Source organism: Oenanthe melanoleuca, chromosome 1A (genome assembly GCF_029582105.1).
Source record: "Oenanthe melanoleuca isolate GR-GAL-2019-014 chromosome 1A, OMel1.0, whole genome shotgun sequence".
Lineage (NCBI taxonomy): Eukaryota > Metazoa > Chordata > Aves > Passeriformes > Muscicapidae > Oenanthe > Oenanthe melanoleuca.
In genome coordinates this window covers 58,018,853-58,035,588 of record NC_079334.1, presented here as the reverse complement: position 1 = coordinate 58,035,588, position 16,736 = coordinate 58,018,853, and the positions used below count along the sequence as shown (strand labels likewise).

Genomic DNA, 16,736 nt, shown 5'->3' with positions numbered 1-16,736 from the left:
GCAGATGGGCTTTATAAATAAATATTGAAATCCTACAAAAGTAGTGGCAATAGAACAACTCATATAAAAAGAAGTGTAATGTTAAAATGAAAGAAAAAACCAAGAAACATGAAGAAACCCATGAAAAATACACATCCTATAGAATATTTTAAGCATAATTCCAAAATGTTAATAGTACAACTCCTCTACAGTTTTCCAATTCATTCTGAAGTGTTAGCTTTACAAAATTTCCCTTTAGTTTAGTTCATCCAGTGAGAGGGAAAAAAAATGTTTCTAAAATCCTTTATCCAGCTGTGATGCAATTTGATATTTTTTTTGTTTTAACTGTTCACTTAAGTACTTGGTCATAATCATTTAGCACTGTTCCAGAATCCAAAAATGGAGAAAGCTGTGGAATTCCTTTCAGGGTTCTCAAAGACACTGGCAAGCAAACCCACTGTCCTCTGGTAGGCTTGTGGTTTTGCCTCTTGATGATGATCACTTCTCCCTGAGTACTATTAGATCATGCTTTCTAGAGGCAGATCCCTACAGCTCATGATGACACTTCTAAGCAAGCAGGAATGATGCTTTCGGAAAACAGAACCAATTACTGGCATTTTGAAAAAGTTACTCAGAGGTAGGTAGTTCTTAACTTTCCTTTAACCTCAGCCCTCATTTCAAATTTCACACTGTCATTGCACAACAATCTCAGCATGATTCTCATGAACAAGAAACAGTAAAGAGCAATCAGAAAAGGACTTGCCCCATCTGCCCCATCCTTTGTTCTGAAGAGGTTTTGTTAGATGGAAAGTTAAACTGTTACATTCCTGACTCCATCTCTATCATTTCACATATATTTTGTTATATGGAGAATATTCTCAGTGTACAAAGAAATTTATGTGTGAGTCTTTACTAAAACATCAGGAGACTTTAATTGTCTTACAATTTGGCATTTCATAGTGCTTTTGGGTTATGTTTCAAGATAAAGTATATCCTTGAAAGTTTCTAAAATTGTACTGCATTCTAAAACTTTAGTTTTCTTTACAAGTTTAGTGGATACTAAAATAATCCAAAACATTACTATTTTTAGGTTGCGGTTATAAACACCACTTCAATTTATATATTAAACAATGTAAAACTGCACCAAAAGTTCACTTTTTAATTAATTTCCTTCTCAGGAAATCAGCTGTAAATTTGTATATTTTTCCATCACAGAGTGGCTTTTATTATTTTTTTTATATCTTAGCAAAAACTACATTTTAAAACTCTAGATATAAACTCCCAACTAATCATGACATACAATTAGTCTATTTATGGCTACAAAAAGCAAGCCTTGTTCTCATTATGCAGTAAGTACTAGCTGTTTATAGATCTGACAGTTTGCTGGAAGTGATCCAAACCTATAGTGCTATTATTCCTTAGTAAAACTTAAACAGCTGTAGTCATGTAATTCAAAACCCTGGAAGGCTGCTGCAGTGCTTGCTCAACCTCAGTATACCATGAATGCAGGATGCTGCCAGTCATATAAAGGATCCTCTGCTTCACATTATGAAAGAAAGACGTGAACTACAAACCTGAATGAAACCTGGACTTTCCAAACAGATGATCTTGTGACAGCCTTTTCAAGGTATGGTAAACCTTTGTCTGTGAATTTTCTGCAGTGAGCTAAACTCATTTACTGTAAACTGGGGAAGCTTTGTAAAAAAACCCACAAAAAACAACAGAGCAATTTGCTAGAAGGGAACGATACAGAATCAAAAGTACATAAAATGCCATAAAGTTTTCTGAAAATTACTGTAAAGAAAAGATATTCAAAATTAAATAGAATTATCTACTTGCTGAAGTTTGAAAGTCCCTTTCTTCTGCTGCAGTTTTTCCTCTTCTCTTGAATTGCAAATTAGTGGGGAATAGCACTATTATGCAAGTTATTTCACCATATGAAACCAGTACCATTGTAAAGTTATCTTAAGTAACTGCAAAAGCATACTTTTAAACTAATTGGAACTTCTTTGTGCACACTTTGCAAGTATGACTTTTCAGTGTAAGTTTGTTGGGCTGCTTTTACCCTTGATTTTACAAGCAGTGCCTGCTGGAAATGAAAACCAGATCTCTATCAAAAGACATTAAAAACAGAAATGTGTAGTTTAAACTTCTCAAGTAACATAATTATTTAGAAGAGTACTATTGAATCTGAAAAATTGAAACAGCTACAAAAGTGAGTCATGTAATTTTAGGTTTTGATCAGTTCTTTTGGAAAACATTTCTTTATACTAAACATTAGTTAAGAGAGAGCAAATTGTGAAAGTGGAAAATGTTAATCAACAACACTCTCTAAAATCAAGAACCTATGCTCTGAAATTACTTAAATTTTCATCTGCAGGTTTATATCATACTGAAAACTATTAATTTGACTGAATTACATTTCTAACTGGAATAAATAACAATTACCACAAGCACCACAAATGAAAGCATAGAGAACATCAAAACCTAGAATTAGGATCTTCTGGTCTGGTAGACATTTAATCGTAGTCATGCAAGTCAGCAAAATTAGGCATTTTGAAGAAGAAGGGAACTCCCACTGTGGAGCTGACTGCTTAAGGAGTGGCATACTGAATTTTGGATCTGACTTTATGGTTTCAGTATAGAGTGGGGAAAATGCTGAACACAAATGCAAAGAGATAGGAAGTTTAAAAAGAATGCTGTTGTAAAAGAATAATTTAAAAATATTAAGAAATTAAATATAAGATTACATTTAATGAAAAAAATCCAGCAATGTGCAGTAGAATCAGATATTAGAATATAAAGGCATGTGTTATTTGTGTTTTTTCTTTAATGGAAATGTTTAATTCATATTAAACATTCATACAAAAGTAAAAATATCCTTCTTTGTAGAAGTCTGAGCTATTTTGCATTTTAGTGTGGTATCTCACAGAAATGAGTAGGGAAAAATAAAACTTGGAGAAGTTTTAAGAAGTTAAAACATATCTGATAAAATAGATAATAAATTAAGAGTCTGGGGTAAATGCTCTAGTAGCTCTGAGTCTTTTTAATGTATATTGTTGCTGCACTATTTAGGATACGGGTAAGTCCTTCTTACTGCATTTTGAAGACTGTGATCAAAACCTCACAATAATTTTGAAAAGATGCTGATTTCCTTTATTGATCATATGACTAATTCTTAATGATCTGGGAATTTTAAAACATGCTTTCTTTTTCCATTTTTTAAAGTGACATCTTCCTTAAAACTCAAGGAGCACACAGACTACCAAAAATCCTTGTTTTGTGTTAAAGCTAAATTCTGCAGGAATTCTGTCATACTGATTTTCCAATCAATTTTGACATTTGCAATCTAAGAATCATTGTTTTAAAGCAATCTGACAAACTCACCTTCTGACACTTATTCCTGATGTTCATTAATAAATATTCATGTCTACCATATGTGACAGAAGTTTTCAGAGAGAAATTCTAACTGATTATCTCTGTTGTGCCATATGGAGACTAAAATACTTGTATGGAATAGTATGAGAGAATGAAAAAAATTACTCCTACACTTCACTAACTCCTTGTTCCAATAAAGGATATCTGATACACCACAGCAAACTTCACATGCAGCATTATGAAATGCAATACTGCCACCTCTGAGCACTTCGTGTTAGTTACTATAGTACACAGGACCTGTGCTGAGCTGATGGTTTTGGGATTGCCATGTGAAATGTTCATTAAATCTGTCTGCTATCATATTTTTTACAGGACAGAAGGTTTTTTTACTTCCCCATAATCTGAGAAACAATGAGCTTTACTTCTTGTCTAAAAATTGTCAATACAAAGAGTGTAATCTTATGGTTTTAAATCAGAAGCATCATGTGTGACTGGGAAAATTTCATATTAACAAGGTACAAGGTAACTGCAAAAGGTCTTTTGTCAGTGGAGAATTTTTCTCTATTTACACATCCAAAAAATGATGTTCCAAACTTCAGCAAAAATATATGGAAATCTAAAAAGACAAAATATCACCCAATATGGAAAAAACAGATTATAATAAAAGTAATACTGATGAGATGAGTGGTAGCATTGGAGGCACTAATGCAAAACTGCCAGAACAGATGTTAGTTATATGAGAATATGGCATTTCAGACTAAGAAAAACATAAGCTAAAATGTATCATGCAAATGCCAAAGAAAAACATGTTTCTGAACTTCATGGGGATGTTGTTGAAAGACATACATTTATTTTCCTCATAGGAAAGAGAAACAGTGTAGAGCTATTCTTCAAATCCATATACATCTTTATGATGGCTGCTGTTGTGAACAGCTCACCTCATTTCTTCCATGGCAGCTTTTAATCCAGCCATTCTACCTGCCAGGCAGACCTTGAGGCTCTAGGGATACCTCTGAAACAGGAATGGTAGAGTTTTGTAAGACTGTAAATTAACAGCCTTCAGCACACTGATCTTCTAAATATCAGTTTGGAATAAATCTTTCTTTTGCAGCTGTCACACAAGGCCTTGGATCACACAATGCATCTATCCACAATCCTCTATTTCAAAAATATATTTTTAAAAACATATCTAACTTCCAAACTTCTTGCATCATCATGAAGAACTGGATATACAAAATTAATTTGTGGATAGTATTTTCTTTTAAAAGTTTCTGTGAAACTGCAATGCATAAGGGAATCTGGCATGTATTTTTAGCTATACTAGAAAGATAAAAGAACTGCTATCTAAATGAAATGTATAGGGCATTTATTTCATTTTTTAGAACAGACAGAATCCTTAAAATCACTCAAAAGAGAGTATTTCTATTACACATACCTCTAAATTTCCTGCAAGATTAAAACAAACACACTTTCATATTTTTCTGTAATTTTACCTTGTCAATAATCGTAGAGTTCCATTAGTACTCTCTCTATACAACAGATTTAAATAGATTTAAACAGTCTGAATAATAAAAAAAACCCCAGAAGTATATTAAAATTATATTTTTTATGTAATAAGGGAAAAAACCTAAGTGAGTATCTTTAAATCATCATAATATTTTTTGTACATCTCAGCCATTTTCTTTGGAAAAGACTCAAAGTAGAATACTGAGAGATGTGATGCTACTAACTTGAAGTATGGTAATTTTATCATTTTAAAGGATACCTATACTATACAGTCCTACACAGCACAAGGGACTTATCACTTGAAGGGTAGCTTCATTTTGCTAAACCAAGATTACTCTTAGCCAATCTTGATATCTAAAACCATTGGTGAATTTTCTCCACAAACTCTGGTACATTTCTCTAATCAGTAATATTATTTAATATAACATAATTTAAACAATGCTTCCTCTTTAGTTCTACCTTCTAGATGGAACATTAAACTTGAGTAATTACAAGGCTTCCATATTTTATTTACCTGCAGAACAGGTACTACTTATATTGTTCCATTCTTATATAATGGGAACAAATCTCCTAGTATGATAAATGTTTCACAATAAATGCCAATACAATACAAAGCCAAAAAGTCAATACTTGTACATGAAAATGTAATAGTTGAGCCTGTGTCTTTTTCCATGTTGTGATTACCTTTTCCTTATTTCAGTTATCAGGCAAAAGGACCATCCAGATAACTGGAAATTCACTACCAACCAATCCTAAAGAGGAAAGTCTGTGCTTTTGAAATATATTCCTGCAAGGATTTAAGAGAAGAGATACATCAGTAAAAATAGGTATGTAGATGGAAGATAACCATAACCTTGAAAGGAGTGAAGGCACAGGGAGTAGTGAGAATTTTGGAGGGAATAGTGATGAGGAAAATCTCTGAAACCTTCCATGCAAAAGAGGTCAATCTCAAGTGTCTAAACACAAATACTTGTAGCTTGGGAATCAACCAGCAGGGATGGAAGTCCATGCACAGGTGCAGAGCTGTGATTTCACTGGGATTCCAGAGATGCAGAGAAATAGCACATGCAAGTGAAGGGGTGCTATGAAAAGTTCCAGAATATTTAAGAATGACAGCCCAGGAAGGTGAGGATGGGCTGCACTCTATGCAAAATCATGCTTGAATGCATGGAACTTTGCATTGAAATGGGTGACAAGTCAATCAAGAACTTACTTGTAATGTTTAGAAGCCAGACCTATGAGCATTACATTGTGGTAGGGATCTGCTGCAGACTGCTTGATCTCTTTGATCAAGAAGAGATGGTGGATGAGACCTTTGGGCTGCTGAAGGAAGCCTTATTCTGTCTGGCCTATCCTGGTTACCCATGGGAGACTTTATCCATATCTGCTGTCAAAAAATATGGCTAGGCATGAACAGTCCAGGAGACTTATAGAATATGTTAAAAACAATTTCTTGATCCAGCTGACTAACAAGTGGTCAAGGGAATGTGTTCTTCAACAGGTGAAGGAATGTGAAGTTGAGTGAATGTCATCCTGAATGAACTTGAATGGCTTTGGTTACTGCAGCCATGAAAATGAGAAAATTTAAAAATTGGACAAACTGTAAAGGAAAAAACTCTGAACTTGTTAGCAGATTTTGGCTAGTTTAGGGGTCTGTTTAACAGGATCTCAAGGCAGACAACCTTGGAGGGCAGAAGGGCCCAGGAGAAGTGGTTAATCTGCAAGGACAAGCTACTCCATTACTTTTTAGCCTTGGTTTTTACAGCTAAGGCTTGTCTGAGCCAGGCTCAGGTGCCTGGCTAGAGCCTGTGAGCAGAGTCTGTGAGAGGGAAGCAATACCTGTTGTAGAAGAAGTGAATGTCAGGAAGAACCTGAGGAAATGGGATGAGACAGGGGGCATCCAAGAGGAAGAAAGCTGTCTCTTGTCATTGAGAGGCCTCGCTCCTTTTTGAAAGGTCATGACAGTCAGAGGAGATTCCTAATGACTGGAAGATAGGAAATGTCACATCCATTTTCAGAAAATGGAAAAAGGTCCAAGAAACTACAGGCTAGTCAGCTCCACTTGAGGCCCTGGGAAGGCTGTGTAGCAAATCCTCCATGAAGCCCTGTCCAAGCCTATGAAGGATGAAAAAGTGACAGTGAACAGGCAGCATGAATCTATGAAATGCAAAGCATTCCTCACTAATTTGATAGTTTTCTATTATGAAATTACTAAATCTATTGATAAGGGAAGAAAAGCAGCCCTTGCATCACTAACTTAACTATTCTAAACCATTTTTGTTTGAAGTTCTTAAGCTGTATTTTATCTATGTTAATTTTCAAAAGTTTGTGTGTAAATATTGTTTCTTGGCTAGAACACTGGATGAAGACTTCACTAAAAAGTGACTACAAATAATACAAAATTATTTTTTATATACTATAAATGGATTAATAAATTAAGAAACAGAATTTCTGAATAAAATATTAATGTTATTCTTATATTGATTTGTTATAAGAAAAATTTACATATAACACTGCCTTTTCTAAAAAATTATTAATTAAAGCGAAGTCAAACGTTGTTTTCCATCAAGGAAGGACAATGAAAAAAATTAAAGAAAACTAATAGAAGCAACATATAATTAAAAATGCTAAACTGAGAAAAAAAATGGACAAATACACAAGGGTGATTGCATTCTTAGACACCTTTCAAATTAAAGGTCTTAAAAATATCAAGAAATTTAGTGAGACATCTTTAGACCCAAAGCAGCCATTGAAAGAATAAAGGAAGTTGTAAACAATACAGGACTAAAATGTATTGTTGATAACTCCAAGCTTATAATAACAACAAAACCCTCCTTCCAGACTGGTGAAGTTTTGAAGCCTGTTTATCAAAATTAATTAAGATCAAATATAATATTTTGCCCTGGTACTGTAGAAACCAATGAGAACTTCACTGGTTATCTCTGAATCCTACTAAACTCCATTTTCAAAGTACTTAAGAACACAAAACTCTACTTTTTATCGGAAATATTTGTAACCCAAATAGCCACAGCACTTGAAAAAAAATCTTTCTTCTTGGTATAAATTAGAATTTGTAGAAAGAGTTTGTAGTTCTTATATTTAATCCCTGGCATTCACAGATATATGAGTCTTGCACATTTTTTAATTCACCTAAAAAACCCAAAACCAAACAACAAAACTAACCAACCAACCAAACAAGAAACCTCCAAAAAAAAACAAACCCAAAAAACCCTACAAACAACCAACCTAAAAAACTATCATATTTAAGGTGAACAGTTCAAATTCTCAGTGTATGACATAAATGTAAGAATTCCTCATACAGGTTCAATCTATCTGGGCCAATATTCTGAACCATGGTCTCAGCAGATTTCTGAGATGAAGGCACAAAACCCCAAAAATTGGGGTAAACAGTCCTGAGAAAATGACTTGAAAACAAGCCCACCCTTGAGCTCTAACTAAAACTGGGACTCTGATGGACACTGGATGGCTTTCCCTGGTCTGGCTCTGTATGTGTTCCAGTTGTTCAGCACTCAGGAAGTCAGGAAAGATCTGCTTCAAACTCCTTGTTTGACCTCATCTTCCAAGATTAACCCAAATACACAAAGGTCCAGCCTGATTCTATTTCCCTGAACACATGAGAATCTCCTAACAAAGATCACTGAGAAATTGGTCTATGTAGTTTCCCATGTTTAATCATAATGAAAAACAGTAGACCAGAGTCAGTAAAAATTAACTTACAAACAAAAAGGGATAGGACATTAAATCTTCAAAATATTTTTGAAGTTCCAAGTAGTGTGATGATCGAATACTTGACTGCATATTATATACAATCCTCCATGGAAATGCCCATTTTATCTGTTCTAATGTTTTACTTTTCTTCCAACACAGGGATCCCACATACTCCAGCTGTGCCTCCTCAGATCTGTACAACACTGATTTGGACTATCCAAAAATTTCAACTGTTCCAGCTGTCACAGAAAAGAACTGGGGTCAGCTGAATGTCAGGATGCAAGTAGTAACTATTATATTACTACTTCTTCTTTGTAATGCATCTGACTGTAGGAGGACAAGGAATAGGAGTTTGAGAAACAATGAAAGGGAAAACGTCTTAAGGAGAGCATCTAGCACTGTTAAGCGCAATGCCCGAGGTCTAACATGTGATATTTACACTTATCTTCATGAGAAATACTTAGACTGTCAGGAAAGAAAATTGGTTTTTGTGGCACCTGATTGGCCAGAGGATATAAAACACATGCTGTTAGCAAGAAACAGAATTCGTAAATTAAAGAACAATATGTTTTCCAAGTATAAGGTACTGAAAAGTCTGGATTTACAACAAAATGACATATCAAAAATTGAGAGCGAAGCTTTTTATGGTTTGGATAAACTTACCACACTCTTACTTCAGCATAACCAAATTAAGATTTTATCTGAGGAGATTTTTATTTACACACCCAGTCTAAACTACCTACGTCTCTATGACAATCCCTGGCATTGCAGCTGTGAACTAGAAACTCTTGTTACAATGCTACAGGTTCCAACAAACAGGAATCTGGGAAATTATGCCAAATGTGTGCACCCAATAGAACTGAAAAATCAAAAGCTAAAGCAGATAAAAGCTGATCAGCTATGTAGTGAAGAGGACAGGCAGGATCCCAAAAACATAAGACGTGACAAGCCTGAATCTGTCAAACCAGAATTTGATTCCTCTTTGTGCCACATGTATGTGTTTCCTGTGACAACTCTGAACTGCAAAAGAAAAGGTTTGTATCTGTGGTTATAACTGAATTAATGATTTTAATATTCTACTTATTTAATGCTTTCTACAATTATTCACACATTATTTACTGCAAATGAACTTAGTATTAGTACTCACTTTACTTAAACTGAAATTGTTAATTGTTTTTCTCTTGTAACTACCAGTAATAAGTAGGAATTCTTCCTGCATTTTACCTCTGCTCTGCAGCCCAAATTCCACAGACACTCCTTAGAGCAGTAAGTATCTAACAGAAATCAACAGGAATAAAACTAAGCATATTACTTAAGTTACTAGCCTGATTGTACAACTGTAAACATACTAATCAGTCAAATTACAGCCATACTGAGATGGTTGAACTGATACAGAAAGGCACAGAGTATCTTTTCTTCCTTCCATTGTACAAACAAAAGATAGCAATAACTTTGACAGAAGTGAGCTGTGAAGCAGGACTGGAGCAGCCAGCTGTGTTTTCAATACCCAGAGGAACCTGACTGCAAAGCAAAGGCCTTCCATCCTCACATTTGCTGGACAAGATTTCTTCTACTAAGGGAAGAAATTGAATGTTTTTGTTCATGAAGAAATACCTCCTCTGTGTTCTTCCTCCCCGCACCCAGCAAACAATTCAAAGTTGAAGGGACTTCAAGAAATGTTTTTCAGACACTTGGATTCAGTCCATCTCTAAATCTTTCTCAGGCTCCTAAGAGCCACAGTTAAGCCTTAAGGGTGAACCAGATGGGGTATATATCAACATGAAAATGCACATTTATTTGTCCTTTATATTTCCCATATTTTATCCCATGAAAAAACAAAGCAAACAAAAAAACAAAGCAAACAAAAAAACAATTCAGAGGAGAATCATTCTTTAACATAACAATTCTGAAATAAGAAGCATTGCTTGAAGCAGCTGACATTTTGAGACCTTTTTCCTAATTTTAGCAGTGCTTAGCCTGCATGTTTTGTTCAGCTGAACTTCTGTTTGCTTTAAGAGTAACTTGATTTTGTGTAAAAACCTCAGTGTCCTCTTCCTCTTGCTCCTTTATGCCAGAGAAAAGCTCAGAATTCAGTATAGGGAGATAGTATCTAAATATCAAGGATTAATTATTTCAGTATTTGATTACCTGGTTTAACTACTATGTATGTCATTAAAATGGTCTGTGTTCTTTACTTTTTTTCACCCTGTAAATTCCTTTCTTGTCCCTCTGGCTCAATTTTCACTTTCTTTTACCATGAAGCTACTAAATCTTTTTATTAATTAATTATGCCTTTTTTTTTTAATATTCACCTATCTTACCTTTCCTTGTAGATAGGATCTTAATTTTTAGATAATAGATTATGATCTTGGTTTTTCTTCATAGGATCTTAATTACATCACTATTACTATTCAGTAAACTTTTATTGAACCAAACTCAGGCATAAACTATGATCCTAATATAAGCAAAGACTGACTTTGCAGCTCTCCCCACTTAGTGGTATCAAAGAGATGAGCTGAATGCACAAATATATCCAAAAACTTCTTGGGAAAAGAATTTTACTTTTTTCTCTAAGTTCATAGAAACATTCAATGTAGTCTGATCTTCACGTGAGTTTCAAAGGGATTTATGGTATTTGAAAATATGGTTTATTGTCTTTAATATTAATGATGGAGGAATAAAGTTATTTCAACCTCTACACGAGGGTACTAGAGGGTACAGGGACTCCCTCCTTCAGGTCAAAAACCAAGTATGTCAATCCAGAACTTCCTGCATGCCTAGCATGGACACATTGAGTATGTTTCAATACCTATTTGGAAGTACTAGATCTACTGTGCATATGCTTGACAGCTGGATATCCCATGGATATTTGGTATTTCTGAACATATGGTAATCTTTGATGAAAGCACTGTACTTACTGTCTTTGTATATGAATATTGCACAGCAGATGCACAATTTCACTGGAATTTTCATCAGAAATAGGAGTGTAATGCACACAAAATCCAGGAAAACACAAACATTTCTCTAAATCTGTGTGGATAAGAATTCAGAATAGAAAAAAAAGTGCATCACTTGCCAAATCTGTAAGATGACATGAAAATCTGCAATTCATTATTCCTTTACAGTGGAGAGAATGGAATGACAAGCACTCGCTCTACCACTACTAAGTATGTCTAAAGAGGTATAGCAACAGGTCAGGAGCTTTCAATTAATGTCAGAAAGCTCATGAAAGAAACATCTTAAAAATACATTTATCCATGTGTATGTTCTCTTTTTTTTTAATAATTTACTTATATCTCATCAGACGAGTGATATGCCAGACCTTGTGGTACTCCAGAATGAAATACTCTATGCCCTTTATTCTGATTTAAAAAAAAAAAAACAAAAAGGCACAGTTTGTTTGCATTTCTGCAAAGAACTTGTATTTTCAAGGACAGTTGGAAAAAAATCTGCTTTCTAGTACTGCCAAACTCTCCAAGTCTCTAAATTCAAGCATTGTTTGCATTCATTTGGTGATAAATAGGCCCTGAAACTTTGACATCTGCAGAAGCAGGAAGTAATTCAACCACAGCCGGCTGGAGTAGTTATAATATCTATGTATTTATAATAACAAAGCTCTGCTCATAATCTGATATAGGGCAGGAAGACTCTGGTATGTTGCTTTAGTCTCAAAAATACCTGATTCATTAGACATCTTCAGAACTTCAGAAGTACAGTGACTACACAGATTCCAGCACAGATCCAGAAACTATTTGCTTTCATTCAAAGATGGTCAAACAAGAGACACCGCATTTTCTTGTTATGACAGTGCAGGATGAGAACACCCATTGAGCAAATATAATAATCCTGGAGATTAGGTTTGTTAACATTACCCTGAGAGGGTTCAAACCACAGTCTGCACTTCTCAAGCATGGGCCCTTTCTACTGGAGTAGGAGCTGTTCCTTCTGGAGCTCTTTTGCAAGGAACACTGTAAGTATATGGACATTGATGACTGAGAGGTACTCAGCTACTTTGGAAAGGCCAATGATAGAAATAGGAGAGAGAATCAGATAGTGACACTCTGCTGCCTGGATGTGTTTTTATATAGCTACTCTGGTTTCTTTACTTTAAGCAATCAAGCCCTTCACACATACATTTTTAATATTAATATAGTATCTTCACTACTTACTTTACTCCTATGGGAATGGTCAAGTTCTACTAAAATAAAAATATAAACCACAGAAGTTTTACTATAAACACTAATGAAAAGAACAATTTTCACATGAAATGTAAAGGTGCAACTAAAGAAAGAATGAAATTCAGAAGTTGAAAAAATATGGTGGCACTAGTAGAGGGGAAAAAAGGGGAAGATAAGAAGAAACAATGTTAGGTGGACAATACCCTGTCTGGCATGCAACTGTGATACCTCAGCAGTAAGAATAATCTAAAGCTGATACAAGTTATGTCTTTTTCATTTTTTAAGATTTAAAGAAAGTTCCAGGTAACATACCTCCAGATATAGCTAAACTTGATTTGTCAAACAACAAAATTAGACAGCTACGAGCCAAGGAGTTTGAAGATGTCAGTGAACTGAAGATATTGAATCTAAACAGTAATGGAATAGTATACATTGATCCTGGTAAGAATAATTTAAAATATTAATTTAAAATTATTTCGCTTTTATTAAATACTATCTCTATCACATACAAACTGGGGGCGGGGGAGAAGAGGGGAAGGATTTAAAAATCTAGAGGTTGGTGAAAATTTTACCTTTTGTACCTTTCAATTCATAAAGGTTTGCACTGAAATATATTCATCACGAAAATCAATACAGAAAGACAAATTTCAGTTGCCCTTTCTTAACACTAAACTTACCAAGTGCAAAAGGTAATTCTGGAACCTGAAGGCTAACGGTGTTTCAAAATGCTAAGTAGTTGAATGATTTTTTAAATATCTTTGCCACATCTAAGAAAACATGTCATATAAGGAGGATACTTTTCAAATATATAGTACAATAAAATAAAAGACAAATCTAAAGGATTTAAACTCTTTTTGGCTAAAAATCACCACACAGAATTGCTTTTAAGTTATATTTTATTAGAACTCAAGTGCCCTTATTGGTAATTTGCTTACAGCCTATGTGCTTTTGGATTTAATCCGGGTGAGAAAATGCATCAAGCTAAAAGAGCCTTATCTAGTATCATCTTGGCAACTAAAAAGCAACAGAAAGTGGTAATATTGGTAAAACAGTAGTAATGATTTTTAAATTACACTGTTTATTTATTTAAATTAAGACTTCTGCTATTTAAGGAAACAGTATTGCAAGAAGTATGAACTCCTCTCTGAAATGTAACTCACAAGCATTACTATGAAGCTCCATGTTTACTCCATTCCAAATCTTAAAACCTTAATTTGAAGGTTCTATACATGCACACAAATATCTATATACATATAAAAACCTCTAGCCCTGCACATTGTCTACTAATAAGTTTCCATATTCCACTTCTGTATCATGGCAATTACTGTAGGACTCAATGAGCAAATCAGGCACTCATCCACTTTCACTGTCTCTATTCTGCACTCAGACAGACTCATGAAGTGTTCTATAGCTTTACTAGCAGTGCAACTCCCCTAACATTTCTCACTTCTGAAGACATGTGCCATATTTTCAAGTTCAATGTTTGAGAAATCCTTTTGTAGCCTTTTGCCAAAAGAAAACTCCAACCAATAACTGTAAAATTATAAAAATGTTTTTCCTATGACTTTTTTTTCTAAGTTAACTTCATGAGGTACTAATAACTATTTTTCTATTGATTAGCTGCTTTTTCAGGCCTCAATAACTTAGAGGAGCTGGATCTATCAAACAACAGCTTGCAGAACTTTGAATATGGAGTACTGGAAGATCTTTACTTTCTGAAAATACTGTGGCTGAGAGAGAATCCTTGGAGATGCGATTACAACATACATTATCTTTTCTACTGGCTGAAGCATCACTACAATGTTCACTACAATGGCCTAGAATGCAAAATGCCTGAGGAATACAAAGGATGGTCTGTTGGAAAATATGTTCGAAGTTATTATGAGGAATGCCCCAAAGACAAGCTTCCCATTTATCCAGAAACTTTTGATCTGGACAAAGATGACGAGGAATGGGAACGACACAAAGACCAAACAGTTCAGACAGTAAAGAAGCATGGTGTAATTGTCACTGTAATAGGCTAATAAGGGAACCCTTTCCCTTATTAGATTTAGATATTTGGTACTTTGAAAAACATGCTGGTTACGTTTGTTATAAGTATTCTGTTGGTTTATAGGACTATCTGCCTACAAAGATGTCTCTTTACTGCAGATAATGACTACAGAATAACATTAGTTCAACAGCATCCTTCATCTAGTAATTGTTTTTGAAAGTTTGTTCTGGACACTCTTGTGAAATATTTTGGCAAATATTTGAAACTATACAGATGGACACAAATGTACATAATATGGTGGGGAGGAGCTGTCTTATGTATGAACAGAGTTTATGTGTTCACACAGAAATAGCTGCAGGACTGTGACCAAGACACATTTTTCTTGAATGTGTGGACAATTCTTTGTAACTATCAGTATCATGAAATATTCCCAGAAAATATTTCTAAGATTTTTATATTGACTTTCTGTAGTTTTATTGTAGAGAAAAAAAAACAAAACTAAGACTAACCTTAAATACAGTTCTAGAAAAAGACAAATGGCAGTTGTTATACTAATTAGGATTCAAACACAGAAGGTGGGTTCCACTTGCTGATTTACCAGTGTTCCTCCTTAGTCTTGAAGGAATAACTCAGCCTCTTCTCTTACATACCTGAGCTGCCTTAAAACAATAAGCAGCTGGTTGGCTCCCAAGATCCACCCTCCATATGCTCATAATTGACTTGTTTGGTTTTTGAGGCAGGCAGAGCTGAAATCTTTCTGGGAAGAATTTTAGGTTGTTGCATCAGTTTGCCACAGATTCCATGCCATCACTTCTAGGTGATGAGGATCACACGAAGGATGCTGTGGTCTGCATCCAGCACATCGGTGCCCACCCAAACTGAAGGTAAGTATGCTTTGAGAGCTCAGAAGTGTGGGACATTCTCGAAGTCCATTCTTCTCTCAGCTTGTTTGTAGAGTGCACATTACAGCACCTCCTTGTCAAACAACTATGTATGTGAATATGCATTGATTAAAACCTGTGCTCATTCCAATACTACAATAACAGGGTAGTAGAAATGCCTCAGCTAAATAGAGGATATCTCTAGAGAAAAATTCCTTGCTACCTAGTATACTTAGATCACTAAGAAACGCATAAGTGCAGAGTAGAAATTCAGGGCCAAAACTTTAAATTTCTCCTGACTATCATGGAAGAAGTTCTGGGAGACTCCAGGGAGAAGGTTTTCTCCTTTAAAGATCTGGAGACAACTATGGTGTTTGTGCTTTCCTCTGGTGCTTTAACCAAGTCCCAAAGGTCGTGCATTTTGTTTTACAAGACAAGGCACTCAGTGCTTTAGTGTTAACATGAAATAAAAGAACAACATAAAGGAAAAAATCAGGAGATGTTAAGGGTGGTAGGAATGCCAAAGAATCTCAAAGCAAACACTTCCCATTATTATTTGAATTCCTTTATTTCCTCCGTTATTCAGATATGAATATATTTAATGGTGCTTTGCTGACAAACTAGATAATATAGCCATTCCATCCACAATATCGTTCAAATATTTTATAGCAAAAATACAACAGTATCTGACTCATCCCTGTTCCTGGAAAAATCTTAAGCATTATCTTAACTATTAAAGTTGATGCTGATAAGATGGAACAGAAAGGAAAATCCCATTTGCCAGTAACATTCACTAAGTAGGTCATATTCTGGAAAATTAAAAGTGCCAAAAGTATAAAAAAATGGTCTGCCACAAATAGTAGCAAGTATTAAGTGATGTAGTCCTCCTCTTCTCAAATTCTGGAGAATTATTTCAATCCAGAACCACTGGGTATGATTGAAAAGGACAGGCAATGAAACCACAGCAGAACAGCTGTTATTGGCAGCATAGCAAATGGTGAAAATCTGAGTAGGAAAAAATGCATTTATAGACCATGTTATGTTAATTTCTGCAAACAGTCAGTGCTGGGAAAAAAATACTAGCTTAAGGCA

The 16,736-nt window shown here is 34.8% G+C and overlaps 2 protein-coding genes across 4 annotated transcripts in view; one reads left to right on the top strand and one right to left on the bottom strand.

The window, feature by feature from the left end:
* The window catches only part of FBXL13 (F-box and leucine rich repeat protein 13), a 62,240-nt gene that overhangs the window by 31,699 nt on the left and 13,805 nt on the right, over positions 1 to 16,736 (bottom strand). The window contains 3 exon segments of the mRNA XM_056482064.1: positions 1,547 to 1,597; positions 4,793 to 4,803; positions 4,851 to 4,909. Of these exon segments, the coding sequence (XP_056338039.1) occupies positions 1,547 to 1,597; positions 4,793 to 4,803; positions 4,851 to 4,909 (121 nt within the window).
* LRRC17 (leucine rich repeat containing 17) lies at positions 481 to 15,797 on the top strand. Of its 3 annotated transcripts, XM_056507350.1 has the most exons (6): positions 498 to 616; positions 1,489 to 1,606; positions 5,564 to 5,690; positions 8,752 to 9,626; positions 13,056 to 13,211; positions 14,391 to 15,797. In XM_056507350.1, the coding sequence occupies exons 4-6, from the start codon at positions 8,870 to 8,872 to the stop codon at positions 14,792 to 14,794; spliced, it is 1,317 nt and encodes a 438-aa protein (XP_056363325.1). In that variant the 5' UTR covers positions 498 to 616; positions 1,489 to 1,606; positions 5,564 to 5,690; positions 8,752 to 8,869; the 3' UTR covers positions 14,795 to 15,797. The 3 variants fall into 3 exon arrangements, with proteins under 3 accessions (XP_056363332.1, XP_056363325.1, XP_056363316.1); XM_056507357.1 differs by lacking the exon at positions 1,489 to 1,606 and having other exon boundaries at positions 481 to 616; XM_056507341.1 differs by lacking the exon at positions 498 to 616 and having other exon boundaries at positions 1,417 to 1,606.

Coding starts and splice junctions, on each gene's coding strand:
- LRRC17 (XM_056507357.1), top strand. CDS start 8,870: ATGCAAGTAGTAACTATTATATTACTACTTCTTCTTTGTAATGCATCT. Junction 9,627..13,055: donor TCTGAACTGCAAAAGAAAAG/GTTTGTATCTGT, acceptor TCATTTTTTAAG/ATTTAAAGAAAGTTCCAGGT. Junction 13,212..14,390: donor AATAGTATACATTGATCCTG/GTAAGAATAATT, acceptor TCTATTGATTAG/CTGCTTTTTCAGGCCTCAAT.